The sequence below is a fragment of the Apodemus sylvaticus genome, chromosome 1 (genome assembly GCF_947179515.1).
Source record: "Apodemus sylvaticus chromosome 1, mApoSyl1.1, whole genome shotgun sequence".
Classification (NCBI taxonomy): domain Eukaryota; kingdom Metazoa; phylum Chordata; class Mammalia; order Rodentia; family Muridae; genus Apodemus; species Apodemus sylvaticus.
The window spans coordinates 78,553,149-78,569,153 of NC_067472.1; the positions used below are offsets into that span (position 1 = coordinate 78,553,149).

The window sequence follows — 16,005 nt, forward strand, 5'->3', positions numbered from 1 at the left end:
AGGACCGAGAGACTGGGTACCAGAGACAAAGAGATGTAGAAACAGATAAACGCCAAGTCACCCAAGTGGTGTCAGGGGCCTTAAGAGGCGGAGAGCCTGGAGAGAAACAGGCGGGAGAAAGAACAAAGGACGACAGGCGGAGACAAAGGTAGAGAAACAAAGAAAGGCTGCCAGCTTTGCAAAGGCCAAGCCCAGGGAGGGACTGAAGAATAAACCCTGCCTCCATCTTGGGGGCCATGTTCCTAGGGGCCCAGGTCCTAGAAGCAGAATCCCGGTATTCTGTGTTGTAGGCAGGTTTTCCTTTGTAGAGGTGAGTACCCAGACTCTTATGTCCTGCCACTGAAGCAAGGGCTAAGGGGGGTTTTATTAACTTATTATGTATTAGCATTTTACATTAAAGCAGAAGTTAAAGTTAAGCCATGCAGCGTCTGACCCTTGAGTGCCGTCAGTTTTAAAGAAAAGCATACAAATCATTAGACATAGAAAATCGGGCCAACGATATTATGCCTCAGTGGGAAAAGGTGATTGTCACCAAGCTTGACAACCTGAGTTCTATGCAAGGAACCCTTGCGATGGAAGGAGAGTGCGCGTTGTCTTCTGACCTCCGCATGCACTGATGCAATGCGCCCCCACCCCGTTGCTCCTAATTTTAAAAATTATAACAACAACAAAAAAAATACTGCTGGGTCCTGTTAATCCCAAAGCTGGGAGGAGAAAGACCTCCCAACCCAAATCATCATGACTTTTTTATTCTTGTACACGAGATGCCTCCCCTAAAATGGATTCAAAAGGTCAGCATTGATCTAGGGAAGATAAGGGTTTTATAAGCTCGGGAGACAGGGGTCCAAACTGAGGCTTTGGCAGGCAAATAGGCAGAGTTACAGAAGCACAACACCTGGCGGCCATAACAACAGGTGGTTATAATGGCCTTTTGAAACAAATGTTGGAACAAAGACATTGTTGCAGGGCAGTGGTGGTGCACACCTTTGATCCCAGCACTTGGGAGGCAGAGACAGGCAGATTTCTGAGTTCAAGGCCAGCCTGGTCTACAGAGTGAGTTCCAGGGCAGCCAGGGCTACACAGAGAAACACTGTCTTAAAAAGCCAAAAAAAGAAAAAAGACGTGGTTGCTATTTTCTGGAACAGGAAGTACAGTACCATTTGTAGTTGAGGTCACAGGTGGGACGCGTGTTAGGAACTGCCCACATTCCAGTCTCGCCTGCAGGCAGCAACCCAGCCCCAGCAGACACACCATCACCAGCTGCCATACCCTTTATAAAGCCCTTGCCATCAATGGAACCCTCCCTCCCTCTCTCTCACTCCTGCTCAGAATCAGGCTTTTGTGCCCGCCAATAAATCTCTTACATTCATTGTGTTATTATAGATCAATTGTGTGCTGTGTTCTCTGCACATTCCTTGGCCTGGTCCACCAAGGTAAACTTTCAACAACAAGCCCCCTGTCATTGGTACTCAGGTGCCTGCCTGAGTTCCCTGGGGGGAAGAGGGGTTAAAGCCACTCTGGGACCCTACCCACCAGCTGTACCTGCAGGAGATCCACCTTGTGGCCCACCGATGCTCAGCCCTCTGTCACCGGCAGTTGGTAAATGATCCCCCTCGCCGGCATAAATGCTTCACCAAATCTCTGGTACTCTTGGAGGCAGAAGTACCCACCCTGCTTTGGACCCTTTCCCTTTGGCTTTATTTCTGCGCTGTTTCTGCCTTTTGGGTCCCCTCAAAAGCCCTGGTACCAGTCTCCTCGGGGTTTTAACCCTTGCCCCCCCCTTCAGTGAGGTGATGATCCTCTGCACCGCTGTGTCTCTGCACAGCTGTGTCTTCAGTCTTCCCTGGGTCCTGGGAACACTTTGAACTTCAGGCCTAGGACCTTTTCCTCTTCTTCACCCATGGGAACAGCTTTGCATGCCTCCTGGCGCCCTTTTGGGATGCCTCTTGCAGAACATACAGCCCCTCTTTACCTGACACCTGCCCCGATGGACTCCAAGCATGCTAGCTAGCTTTTGCAATCAAATTTGGCCTCAACATCTCTTAGTCAATCCAAACAGTGGCATCCTAGGTCTCTGTATTATGTGAGGCCTATTCAAACACTGCCAGCAATCGAGGGGACTGGAAAAGAGATTCTTGCCCTATTTCTCTGTTCTCTGTGCCAAGCCGTTTGTTTTTGTCTAGTTTTCCCAACACACCGTGTAAATGTCCTGTCTGTAAATTACAGTTGATGTGTCTGTAGGGCCTGATTCTTTAGCTGCTGCTTCCCCCTTCCCGCCATGCCTTCCTCGGGGCCCCCTCTCAGCTCCCTCAGCCTGCTACAGGGGTACATCTCCCTTTCCCATTCTGCTCAGAGCTTCCTGCTCTATCTTTATGCCTTCCTGGGCCTAGAGTTTGCAGATTCCCTTGCTTTATGTAGGAGCTGCCTGCTAAGTCTCGCAGCTTCTCCACATCCTTGTGGCTTCTGTGATATTGGAGCCCTCCCTCGCTGGAGTTCCCGCTTGTTTCTCCCTTAACCTTAACTGATCTACTTCTGGTCTATACCATAAGCGTCTCTCTAGATCCTGGAGCCTGCTATGGCTTTGGGGTGCTCATCACCACCGGGCAACAACTTTCTCTCTGGCCTGCTGCATCCATCTGGATCTTTCTACTGAAGTACTAGTTCCCTTCCCCACCCCCACCCACTCCCACCCCCGTGCTCTAGGCTGCCTCTCCCTCAAGCCTGTAGCCCCTCAGCTTCAGGTCTCTGCTAGCTCTTGGAGCTATAGGAACACCCCCCCCCACACACACACACACACACCAACACAGAGAAGCCCTGTTTCACAATAACAAAAGGATTTCAGGCAGACTGGCTTTTAGATTTCATCCTTAACGCCAGCGCTCTAGACACAGGCCTTTAGGCATTTAGCTTGGTTCTGAGGCTAGGCAGTTGGTCTTGGACTGAGCTATGCTACTGGCATCCAGAGTCTCCACAGACCTGTTTCAGGCAAAACCTGAGCCAATTCGGTTGAATCTCCAAGCTATAATGACAGATTTGGAACTGGGTGTGACCAAAGTTAGAAAATTTTCCAAATGTTACCCTACACTGGATATGGTTCCTGGGTAAAGTGCCTGCTGACTAAACAGTATGTCCTGAGTTTAGGTCCCCCAGCAACCATGTGAAAGCCTGTAGTGGGAGCACATCTGTAATCCAAGGGTTGGTAGAGAGAGACAGGCAGCTGCCAGATGCTGGGGCTCACTGACCAGCCAGCCTAATTAAAACCACACTCTCCTGTAAAAAAAAAAAGTAAGGAAAGAATGATTGAGGAAGGAGCTGGAGAGATGGCTGGTCATTCTTTCAAAGGACCTGGGGTTGAGTTCCCAGCATCCACTTGGCAGCTCACGACTGTAACTCCAGTTCTAGAGGATCTGATAGCCTCACACAGACACACATGCAGGCAAAACACTTACGCAGTATTAAAGCAACGAGGACGTGAAAAAATAAAATTCAGTCCACAGCATGTGGTAGGAGATGCAGATAACACAGCAAAACTTCCACCTTAAAAATGTATCACCGTGGGCAAGAAGATGAGTCACCAGGTCAAGATACTTGCCACCAAGTCAAGACAACATGAATTTGATCCCTGGGACTCCCACATGGTGGCAGCAGAGAGCTGACTGTGACAAGTTGTCCCCAGCAACACCACCTTCTGTACTTAATTGTGGCACACACACACACCCATGATAAATAAAAATAAATAAATAGGCTAAGCATTAGTAGTGCACACCTTTAATCTCAGCACTCAGATGGCAGAGGCAGGTGGATCTCTTAGTTTGAGACCAGACTGGTTTACAGAAGGAGTTCCAGGGCAGCCAGGGGCTACACAGAGAAACCCTGTCTTGAAAAAAAAAAAAAAAAAAAAAAAAAAAAAACAAGTAAGTGGGGCTGGAGAAATGACTCGGGTTAAGAGCACTGACTGTTCTTCCAGAGGTCCTGAGCTCAATTCCCAGCAACCACAGGGTAGCTATAATGGGAAGTGATGCCCTCTTCCAGTGTGTCTGGACATAGCTACAGTGTACTCATATACATAGAACAGAATGAGCTCTGGGCCAGCCAGATATACACCAACATGGTGAAACACTGTTTCAAAAAACAAAACAAAAGCTGAGTGGTGGTGGAGCTCACCTTTAATTCCAGCACTTGGGCGTCAGAGGCAGGCAGAGCTCTAAGTTCAAGTCCAGCCTGATCTACACAGAGAAACTCTATTTGAAACACACACACACAAATCAAAGGAGAAAAAATCTAGAATAATACATATTAAGGTGGTGTTATATTAATGCAAGATATTGGATTAGTATCTGCTAGTGTATACATGAACAGGTTTCCTAGTGGTATTATATACATATACATATTTCACTGGCTGACTCTCTCACATACTCCCCGTCTCTTCTAGTGCTCTGATCCTCCATGGGCTCCAGTACCCTCCTCCACTTCAATAGCTCATGTATTCTACTGGCCTTCCACCCTCTGGCTTTAGATTTTTATTTGATCTTGTTTTGTTTTGAGACAGGGTCTCTTTATGACATAAGTTCATAGAGTTGTCCTGCCTGGCCCGGACCTTGGTATGTAGTCCAGGCTAATCTAGAGTCCACAGAGATCTCCATGCCTCTGCCTTCCTAATGCTATAATTAAAGGCACTGGTTACCACACATACAATTTTTAGTGTTTTTTTTTTTTTTAAAAAAAAACAAAACTTGCCAGGCAGTGGTGGCACACGTCCCTAATCCCAGCACTTGGGAGGCAGAGGCAGGCAGATTTCTAAGTTCAAGGCCAGCCTGGTCTACAGAGTGAGTTCCAGGACAGCCAGGACTACACAGAGAAACCCTGTCTTGAAAAACAAAGGGGGGGGGGGGTGGCAGTAAGAAGAGTTTAAATTGCTTTCTTCTCTCTCTCTCTCTCTCTCTCTCTCTCTCTCGATTTCTTCTCTCACTCTCTATAATTTAATTTAATTTAAGACAAGTCTCAGCACATAGCTCAGATTGTTTGGCAACTTGAAATGCCCTGGCCTTAGCATCCCAAGTACTAGGATTAGACACAAATACAGAAATTCATAACCCGTTTCTTTCGTTTTCTGTCTCTCCCTTCATCCCTTGCTCCCTTCCCTCTCAGTGCCAGGAATAGAATCCAGGGCGTCACACTTCACACTCCAATTCCCCACAAGTCTGCTCAGTCTGATAAGAAATGAAGAAAGGGGAGAGAGAGCGGTGTCCTGTGAAAGGCTATAATTATCCCTTCCTTCTACTTGCATGTAAGCATGGTTTCTCGGCCAACACTGTCATCATGGGTGCCGGGACTCACGCTCATGGCTGTCTCTCTCCTCTGTGAATGTGATGCTAACTTAATTCTCGCTCTGCTGTCTGCATTGTCAGCAGTTCGCACAGAAGTGCAGTTCCTAGCTTTAGCCGATACCCCCTGTACTGCTGAGCTTGTGAGAGAATGAGCGACGTCTCCTATACCCTCCTGTCATGCCCTAGGCACTGCCCTGAGTGCATTATGTGTGCACTAACCTTGATGCTACCATCTTCACTAAGTGTGGTTTGGTTTGTTTTTTTCCAAGACCTGGAGGCCAGTCTATTGGAGTATTTTCTTGGTTAATAATTGATGTGGAAGGATCACCCTTGGACAGGTGGTCCTGAGAAATTGTCTTACTGTTCTATTGCTGTGAAGAGGTACCTTGACCAAGGTAACTTATAAAAGAAAGAATTTAGCTCCATGGGCTCTAGGGGGTTGGTCTGTGACCATCATGGTGTGTAGTGCGGTGCTAGGCAGACAGGCATGCCACTGGAACAGTAGTTTAGAGATTACATCTAATCCACAAGCAGCTACTTGGCCTGGGGAGGGCTTTTGAAATCCCAAAATACACTCTCATTGATATACCTCCTCCCACAAGACCACACCTCCTAATCCTTCCTAGACAGTCCACTAACTGTGAACCAAACATACAAGTATATGAGTTTATGAGGGTCGTTTTTATTCCATCCATCACAGGTGTCTAAGATAACAAACTGTGCCTTCAGAAAGCAGAGGCAGGCCGGGCGGTGGTGGCGCATGCCTGTAATCCCAGCACTTGGGAGGCAGAGGCAGGTGGATTTCTGAGCTCGAGGCCAGCCTGGTCTACAGAGTGAGTTCCAGGACGGCCAGGGCTATACAGAGAAACCCTGTCTCGAAAAAGACAAATCAAAAAAAAAAAAAAAAAAGAAGGCAGAGGCAGGCAGACGTGTGAGAGTCAGCTTGGCCTACACAGTGAGTTTCAGAACTGCCAGAGCTCCACAGAGAGACCCAGTCTTAAATTCAAAAGCAAAAGCAAACATGAAAACACAAAAACAAAAAATAAAAACAAACAAACAAACAACCTGTGCAAGTCAGGAGGAGCAAGGCAGAAAGAAGCAGGGCTCCTCTGCCTCTCGGCCTCGGCTTCAGTTCCTGCCTTCCAGCCCGGCCCTGCTTAGGTTCCTGACTTGACTTCCCTCAAAGGTAGACTGTGGTGGAGACATGCAAGCAAATTAATTCTTTGTTCCCCAAGTGGCTTTTGATCATGGTCTTTATCACAGCAATGGGAAGCAAACAAAGACACAGCACAGGACCTGCAGGTTGAAGATGGCAAAGGCTTTCAATCCCATTTGACAGGTAAGGAGGGAAAAAGCTCAGAAGGGACTTTTCACTCCTCTTCCCCTCTCTCTCTCTCTCTCTCTCTCTCTCTCTCTCTCTCTCTCTCTCTGTGTGTGTGTGTGTGTGTGCGCGCGCGCGTGTGTATACTCATGGCTGCCTGCACATGCATTGGAACTGAACCAGGATCCTCACCAATACTAAGCAAGAAACCATAGCCAAGCAGTAGTGGCGCACGCCTTTAATCCCAGCACTTGGGAGGCAGAGGCAGGCAGATTTCTGAGTTGGAGGTCAGCCTGGTCTACAGAGTGAGTTCCAGTCAGGACAGCCAGGGCTATATGGAGAAACCCTGTCTCAAAAAACCAAAATAACAAACAAACAAACAAACAAAAAGAAACAAACAAACAAAAAACTCTCCAATGTCCAGTATCCATAAGACCCTGGATTCCATCCCAGAAACACCCCCTGCCCTCTAAAATCATTGTGTGTCTGTGTAATGCATGTACACGTGTGATGCATGTACCTGAATGTGCAGATGTGCATGCCCATGTGTGTATGCAGAAGCCACACTTTGTGTGTTTTTTCCCATTGTGCTCCACATTATTGCCTTGAGACAGGGCCCCACCACTGGACTGGTTCCTTGCCCCCTGGTTGGCTAACAGACTCTGAGGCTCCTCTTGTCTCCACTGCCCAGTGTTGCTATGATACCATTCCCCTAAGCCTGAAGCACTGGGTCTTTGACATAGTGTGCCCATATCAACACGACACATTCACTCAGGATTCCATTTGTTCTTTACATATTCATTCAAAGCTCCCTCCACTCCCCACAGTATTGGGGCATACCTGTGATCTAAGAATCTGAGAGGCAGAGGCAGAGGATCACAGCAAGTCTGAGGCCAGGCTGGTCTATCCTATCTCAAAGAAACAAGACAACAACAGCAACAAAATGCCAAAATAAAACAAACCCACCAATATGCATAGCCCCCCAAAAATGAAAAGAAAAACACTTTGAACATGCTATTGAGGCTACCTTAGACAGGGACAGACAATGGAGGGAGTTCCTGGAGACTATCTGAGTTACTATTCTAGAGCTGTAGGAGACACCATGACCAAGGCAACCCTTATAAAAGAAAACATTTCATTGGGGGCTGGCTGACAGCTTCAGTCCATTACCATCCTGGCAGGAAACATGGCGGCAAGCAGCCAAGGTGCTGGAGAAGGAGCTGAGAGCTACATCCTGATCCACAGACAGAGAGAAGGATGCTCAGCCTAGTGTGGGCTTTTTAAACCTCATAGCCCACCTTCGGTAACACACTTCCCCCAACAAGGCCACACCTCCTAATCCTTCTCAAATAGGACCACTCTCTGATAACTTAGCATTCAACTATATGAGCCAAACCACCACACTTTTATAACAGGATATCACAGACCGGATGGCCCAAACAACAAACATTCATATTCTCACAGTTCTTCAGATTGGAATTCCAAGATCAAGATGCAGACAGGGTTGGTGTCCAGTGAGACTCGCTCCTTGGGTTGCAGACTGCCACCTTCCTGCTGTGGCCTTACTGAACCTTTCTCTGTACATAGGTGGGAGCTGTATTTTTTTTTCCTCTTCGTAAAAGGACATTAGTCCTATTTGATTAAGCCACCAAACTTAATCATCTCCTTTCTTGTCCTATATGCAAATAGAGTCACATAGGGCTTCAATGTATAAATGGGGGAGGGGAGCACAATCAGTCCATAGTTAGAGACTAAAAAGGAATATAATAAATACAGTAAAAAGACATAGAGGAGCTAGGCTAGACTGCACAGGCCTGTAATCCCAGCACCGAGAATGTGGAGGCAGGAGGCTATCCTGGGCTACACAGGGAGACTGTAAAATAGTATTAAAGCAGAGCATGAGCAGGTTCCTGATCACAGGGGCTTGGAGACTATCGGATGACTAGATTTTAAAGTCCAGAGGCGTTCATTTCCATGCTCAAGGTCACCCAGCTCCAATGTTACAGACGTCTGTAGATCATAGAAAACCTGGAATGGTGCTGATGGTGTGCTGAAATACGTGTTCTTCACTTTACCCTGAGGAAGCTGGAGTTGAGAGAGATCACATGACTTCCTCAAGGTCACACAGCAAGTCAGGGGTAGATCTGGACTTTGTGGGGGACTTCCTTCTGACCCCAAAGCAAAGATCTTTATTTGTGTTCAGCAGACTTCTAGCCTTTACTCTGCCTAACTTCATTTATTCATTCTTGTTTGTTTTGTTTTGCTTTTCAAGACAGGGTTTCTCTGAATAGAGAAGCTGTCCTAGAACTCACTCTGCAGACCAGGCCAGCTTCAAACTCAGAGATCGGCCTGCCTCTGCCTCCCAAGTGCTGGGATTACAAGTGTGTGCCACCACCCGGCCCATTCACTCATCTCTTGTGTGCACACACTCTTAAGAAATTAAGTGTTAGCTGGGCGATGGTGGCGCACGCCTGTAATCCCAGCACTTGGGAGGCAGAGGCAGGCGGATTTCTGAGTTCGAGGCCAGCCTGGTCTACAGAGTGAGTTCCAGGACAGGCAGGGCTATACAGAGAAACCCTGTCTTGAAAAACAGAGAGAGAGAGAGAGAGAAGAAGAAGAAGAAGAAGAAGAAGAAGAAGAAGAAGAAGAAGAAGAAGAAGAAAGAAGAAGAAGAAGAAGAAGAAGAAAGAAGAAGAAGAAGAAGAAAGAAGAAAGAAGAAGAAGAAGAAAGAAAGAGAAAGAAAGAAAGAGAGAGAGAAAGAAAGAAAGAAAGAAAGAAAGAAAGAAAGAAAGAAAGAAAGAAAGAAAGAAAGAGAAAAAAATTGTTATGAAGCACCCAGAATATACAAATTAGGAAGACATAGTCCCCGTCCCCAGGGCATCAGACACAGCCAGGTGCAAATGTGAGCACTGAGGGCCTGAGGAAGGCCCTAGGCAGTTTAAACCAGAAAAGCTCCGTCAGAGGCAATGGAGGAAGGTGCCACTGAAGAGCTAACAGGTCACCTGGTGCAGAGAAAGAAATGTTAGGGCTGATTGTATAGCTCGGTGGTAGAGCGCCCGCCTGCGTGGTGGCCTGGGCAAGAGGATGCCATCCCTGAGCTGCACCGTTTGGGAGGTGGGGCAGCCTTGCTCGAGGACGGCCATCACGGTGGCAGGCTTTGAAGGTCTGTCGCCTGCCCCAACTTCCAGTTTACTCCCTTTCTTTTTCAGAGGTTGAAAGTGTGATTTCTTAGCTTCTTGCTCTGACTGTCTACCACATACCCTTAACGATGGTCTCCTATTCCTCTGGAACCATAAGCCAAAATAAAACCCTTTCTTCTGTAAGATATTCTTGGTAATAGAGCATTTTCTCACAGCAACAGAAAGCTGTGATAAACAGTAGCTGATACACCTGACCTGCGTCATGATTCCAGCCCCAGCCCTGCCAGGGTTAAGATGGAAACTGGTTAAGATGGGCTGGAGAGATGGCTCAGTGGTTAAGAGCACTGACTGCTCTTGGAAAGGTTGTGAGTTCAATTCCCAGCAACCACATGGTGGCTCACAACCATCCGCAAAGAGATCTGACGCCCTCTTGTGGGATGTCTGAAGACATCTACAGTGTATTTATTATATAATACATACATTAAATAAACAAATACATAACTAAATCTTTAAAAAAAAAAAAGCTGGAAGCTCAGGGGCTGGAGAGACTACACTGGCTGTTCTTCCAGAGGACCTGGGTTCAATTCCTAGCATCACATGGTAGCTCACAGCTGTTTGTAACTCCAGTTCTGGCTTTTGTGGGCATCTATGTGGTCATAACATGCTTGTGGTACACAGACATATGTGTAAGCAAACACCCATACAAATAAAACATTAAAATAAAATGGTTTTTAAAAAGGGCTCAAGAGATGGCCTATTGGCTAACAGCACCGAGTGCTCTCTCAGAGGTCCTGAGTTCAATTCCCAGCACCCACATGGTGATTCACAACCATCTGTAATGGGATCTGATTCCCATTTTCTCTTCTGGGTGTGTGTGAAGACAGATTACTCATATACAAATAAATAAATAAATAAATATTCAGCCATAGATACTTGAAGAGTGAATGAGACAAGACATCAGGCAAAGAGGGACAACCGTCACCCACCAGGCCAGAGTGCAGACTGTATTCTAATGTAGAGGGACTGGTGAGTGGGGGTGGGGGGTGGCACTCTTGAAGAGTTTGAGCTGCGACTTCCTGTATCTTGAAAGTCTTCCTGATAGTGGTGACCAGATGCCAGGTCTGTACACACCTGTAATCCCAGCACTGGACAGCCAGAGGCAAGGCGAGGTGGATCAAGAGCTGACTAGATTACTCACTAGACTACAAAGTGAGTTCGAGGCCAGCCTAGGCTACATGAGATCCAGTCTCAAAAACAAAACAGCCGTAATCGAGGTACACTGGCCCAGGCCTGTAACTCTAGCTTTCAGGAGGCTGACGTGGTAGGTTTGCAAATTCAAGGCCTGTCTGGATAGACAGCAAGACCTGTTTCAAAATATCCAAAATCCATTGGGGGCTGGGAGTGTAGCGGAGCTGAGTGTGGCAGGTGTCCGTGACTTGAGTTCGATTCAAGCTCTACCACCCTCAAAAAGCCCACAGCCTGAGCTGGGGACTGTCAGTCACCTACCTCCAACCCTATCACGGCTTTTTGTTCGCTTACACCCTGGGAACTTTTTTTTTTAAGATTTATTTATTATTATATTTAAGTACACTGTTGCTGTCTTCAGACACACCAGAAGAGGGTATCAGATCTCATTATGGTTGGTTGCAAGCCACCATGTAGTTGCTGGGATTTGAACTCAGGACCTTTGGAAGAGCAGTCAGTGCTCTTAATCACTGAGCCATCTCTCCAGCCTCCCCCCTTTTAAAAAAGATTTATTTATTATATATTAAGTACACTGTAGATGTCTTCAGACACACCAGAAGAGGCCATCAGATGCCAATACAGAAGGTTGTGAGCCACCATGTGGTTGCTGGGATTTGAACTCAGGACCTCTGGAAGAGCAGTCAGTGCTCTTAATTGCTGAGCCATCTCTCCAGCCCGGGAACTTTTTTTCTTTTTGCAAATCATCTTGCTCAACCCTTATCAGACTTGCTAAGGAGAACATCTTGCTTCCTTCCTTTCTGTCGTACCCACATCTCACCATGATGCTGGAGGCCGCTCTGGGGCTTGGCATGGAGACTTGTGGAGAATGAAGGGGCTGAATACATGTGGGTGATAGGAAGAGATGCACCGGGGCGAACGAACGGTGGCTTATCAAGGAAGACTGTGCTCCTGTTCCAGAGGACCCGAGTTCAGTTCCCATTGTCTGTCAGGCAGTGCACAGCTACTTGCGACTCCAGGTCCAGGGGAGCCAATGCCCTGCTCTGGCACAAATCCCTGCCCCCAGATAATTAAAACTAAAATCTTTGAACTCAAAGAGATGCGCATGGGATTCTCACCTCCCTGAGCAGCTCAGCTTCCTGCTCTGCCCCCTCACTTCGCCCCTCCTTTGACACATTCAACTTCCTGCCCCACCAGAGGAAGTGGGGAGCAACGCCAGGTGCAAGCCCAGACAGCCAGCCGAGCCATGGTGAGTTCTAGGCATGGGGGCAGCCCTCCTCCCCCGAGGGTCCCCGAGGTAACCCACACTAAGTGGCCCTACTGGCTTTTGGCTCAGGTGGCACTGGGGCACTCCCCTGCCATGTCCAGAGGCCTCAGATTGTCTCCCTTTACCCCCACAGGACAAGGAATACGTGGGCTTCGCTGCCCTGCCCAACCAGCTGCATCGCAAGTCTGTCAAGAAGGGGTTTGATTTCACACTCATGGTCGCAGGTCCGGGGCTCTGGAGCGAGGCTGGGGGGCGGGGTGATGTACTCAGGAGATCATGGCCGCCCTCCTGTCTGACCAGTGGGCCTGTCCCGTGCACAGGGGAGTCAGGCCTGGGGAAATCCACCCTCATCAACAGCTTGTTCCTCACCAACCTCTATGAGGACCGGCAGGTGCCAGATGCCAGGGGTAAGTTTCCCCCTTGCCTCCACAGGCTTCGCACCCCCTACTGCTGTCCCTGTCTTCCCTCTGTGGTGTCCCTGGTCTCTCCCTGTGTCATCAGGCTGCCTTCTTTTTTCTTCCTATCTGGGGACTTTGGTGGCCTCTGGCTTTCTCTGAGATTGTTTCCTCCCTGAAAACACATGCGGGCAGCTGCGGCACCAGGAATGGAGCCCTGCTTCAGAGGCCTACGCAGCCGTCTGCTCTGTCCCCATAGCTCGCACCACACAAACTCTGACCATTGAGCGGCGGGGTGTGGAGATCGAGGAGGGAGGTATCAAGGTGAAGTTGACCTTGGTGGACACGCCTGGCTTCGGGGACTCCGTGGACTGCTCAGACTGGTGAGGAGGGGAGGGGACAGGAGCTAAGCCTCTCTTCCACTATGGAAGACCAGGGGTCAGTTGTAGGCTGGCTTGTCATAGCCCCTTGACCCAAAAGGAGGTACCTGTTTCTGGTAACAATCTGGCCCAGTGTTTCTTGTTTTGAGACAAGGTTTCTCTCAAGGTAGCTCAGGGACCTCAGATTCCCTGTGTAGCCCAGACTGGCTCAAAGTCTGCCTCCTGGCATTGCAGGCATATGCATGCCAGGTTGTTCAATGCTTTTGTTGTTGTGGTTTGTTTTTGTTTTTTTGAGATGGTGTCTTATTAGCTCAAGATGGCCTGGAACTCACTATGTAGGCCATGCAGGCTGCAGATATGGCAATCCTCCTGCCTCAGCTTCCTGAGGGCTGAGATTACAGGTGTGCAGCCACCACACTTGTTGATGTCACATGTGCCATTGCATCCCTGATGGCTTGGGTTAGGAGCAAAGAAATTACTTCACACTGCCCAGCCCTGGCTCACCTCGTGCTGCCGCCTGCCCTGTGACCTCAGACTGTGCGTCTCCTCTCCACACTCCAGCTGGCTGCCCGTGGTTCGATTCATTGAGGAGCAGTTTGAGCAATACCTCAGGGATGAAAGCGGCTTGAACAGGAAGAACATCCAGGACTCTAGAGTCCACTGCTGCCTCTACTTCATCTCACCCTTCGGCCGAGGGTCTGGAGAGCACCCTGGGGTGGAATGGCTGGGGAGAGCTCAGTACTGGAAGCCGAGGCCTGACCAATCAATCCCTGAAACAGGCTCCGGCCCCTAGACGTGGCCTTCCTCCGGGCAGTGCATGAGAAGGTCAACATCATCCCGGTCATCGGCAAAGCAGATGCCCTGATGCCCAGGGAGACGCAGGTCCTCAAGCAGAAGGTATGGCCCAGACCGGACTGTGTGTGTGGCTGCCTCACACCGCCGAGTGACAACAAAAGCCATGACTGAACCTCGTTTGTCTTGCTGGGTTTTGTTTTGTTTTTATCTTGGGGGGACCTTTTTAGAGCAGGTGTCATTAGGCTAGATGGGGTGGGGTGAGGAAAGCGAGTATGAACTTGCCACAAGCAGCCATGGCCCTAACAGCTCAGACTCAGAACTGAAAGATCAAACAGCCCTGGAACTAGATGCTTGGCTAGGCGGAAAGGGGGAGGGGCACCACAGCTCCTGGCATCTTTGCTTTCGTGATAGGGATAGTGACTGCCTGACTCACTGTCTTCAAAGTGCTTTCCCACTGTCCCACTTTTTCGTATTTTGATATTTTTTCTATCTAAGTTTCTCATCATCATGTCTTGAGGTTTGGTTTTGGCCATCTTGTGTGGCCATTTCTCACCATCTGTCCTTCATATCATTCTTTCTCTCTGGTCACCCCACTATACCTCACTGTCTCTGGCCATGTAATGTCCGTTGGTCATATCTCAGTTTCTCCCTCTATCCGCTCTGAGATCCGGGACCAGTTGAAAGAGGAGGAGATCAATATCTATCAGTTCCCAGAGTGTGACTCTGATGAGGACGAAGAATTCAAGAAGCAGAATGAAGAAATGAAGGTTTGACAGGTGGAGGTGGAAAGGGGCACGAAAGGAAGTGGAGGTGGAGGTGGAATCTGAGAAAGAGGGTGATGCCCAGGAGGAGCCAACGTGACTCCTGACTCCCGTCCCATAGGAAAACATCCCTTTCGCAGTCGTTGGGTCTTGTGAAGTGGTGAGGGATGGAAGCCGACCAGTGAGGGGTCGCCGCTATTCCTGGGGTACCGTGGAGGGTAAGGCCGGGCATGCTTTGAGAGTAGCAGGGAGCTCAGTCTGCAGTTATATATGAAGTTATATATGCTCTAGTCTTGGGAGTTCCTAGAAGCAACATGAGGGGTCCTTGGGCTGCAAATCGTGGGTCCTTCGCTACAATAGCGAAGTACTCCCAGAGAGCAGATCCTAAGGGTGGAGTTGAACCAAAAGCTACTTGTTCTGCCCTCTAGTGGAGAATCCACATCACTGCGATTTCCTGAACCTGAGGCGGATGTTGGTGCAGACCCACCTTCAGGACTTGAAAGAGGTGACCCACGATCTGCTCTACGAGGGCTACCGGGCTCGCTGCCTACAGAGTCTGGCTCGACCTGGGGCCCGGGATCGAGCCAGCCGCAGGTGAGAGTAGGGCTATTTTGGTGTTTGCTAGCGCCACCGTTTAGGCAAGCCTTCCTGACTAGTCCTGCTGCACTTAACTCGGCTTCCCAGGTCCAACTAAGCCTCGCCCACTCCGTCCCTAACCTCAGGGACAAAGCCCCGCCTCCTACACTCAGAATTCGCCCCAAGGCTCACTATGTCAGACCTCACAACCGGTTTTCTGCACGCACACAACCTTTCCCTCTATCCTCTCAGCAAGCTTTCCCGGCAGAGTGCCACAGAGATCCCGCTGCCCATGTTGCCTCTGGCCGACACTGAGAAGTTGATTCGCGAGAAGGACGAAGAGGTGAGCAAGCACTGCTCTTTTCCTCCAATCAGCGCCCTAGATCGTCATCTAGATCCCATTCCGGCCTTGCCGGGTCCCACTGCCTGCTATCTTGTTCCGCACAGCTGCGCCGCATGCAAGAAATGCTGGAGAAGATGCAAGCCCAGATGCAACAGAACCAAGCCCAGGGCGAGCAATCAGATGTGCTGTGAGATCCTCATCGCCGCCTATCCTAGCATTTGCGCACCGCTACTCTGCTGTCCCATCCCGGCTCTAGACTACCCAGCGCCCAATCCGGAGATCCAGAGGATAGGCCCGCCCTTGCACTTAAACCTTGGCTCTCTAATCCGGAAGTTTAAGGTCCATCCGACTCCGCCTTCCGCGCCGTTCTAATAGGATCGCCCTCCAAACGCCAGACGGCGGGGTTTCGCTTGGGTTTTCCTGTTTCTCCAAGTTCTCCATCTAATAAAAAACTGCTCCCCGCCCCCACCAGCTGCCGGAGTCTTCTTCCCAGCAG

General features: G+C 49.1%; 1 protein-coding gene across 3 annotated transcripts in view; it reads left to right on the plus strand.

Annotated features, from left to right (window-relative positions):
* Positions 1-15,980, plus strand: part of Septin1 (septin 1) — a 502,205-nt gene extending 486,225 nt beyond the window's left edge. For 2 of the 3 annotated variants that reach the window (XM_052198252.1, XM_052198262.1), the window contains exons 2-11: positions 12,392-12,483; positions 12,580-12,666; positions 12,914-13,037; positions 13,596-13,730; positions 13,814-13,931; positions 14,495-14,596; positions 14,712-14,808; positions 15,019-15,184; positions 15,419-15,509; positions 15,614-15,980. In XM_052198252.1, the coding sequence (XP_052054212.1) occupies positions 12,392-12,483; positions 12,580-12,666; positions 12,914-13,037; positions 13,596-13,730; positions 13,814-13,931; positions 14,495-14,596; positions 14,712-14,808; positions 15,019-15,184; positions 15,419-15,509; positions 15,614-15,700 (1,099 nt within the window). In that variant the 3' untranslated portion in view covers positions 15,701-15,980. Of the gene's footprint in view, positions 1-12,141; positions 12,242-12,391; positions 12,484-12,579; positions 12,667-12,913; positions 13,038-13,595; positions 13,731-13,813; positions 13,932-14,494; positions 14,597-14,711; positions 14,809-15,018; positions 15,185-15,418; positions 15,510-15,613 lie in introns of those variants that run through there. The other variant, XM_052198243.1, reaches the window with a different exon arrangement.
* The last annotated feature ends 25 nt before the right edge of the window (positions 15,981-16,005 follow it).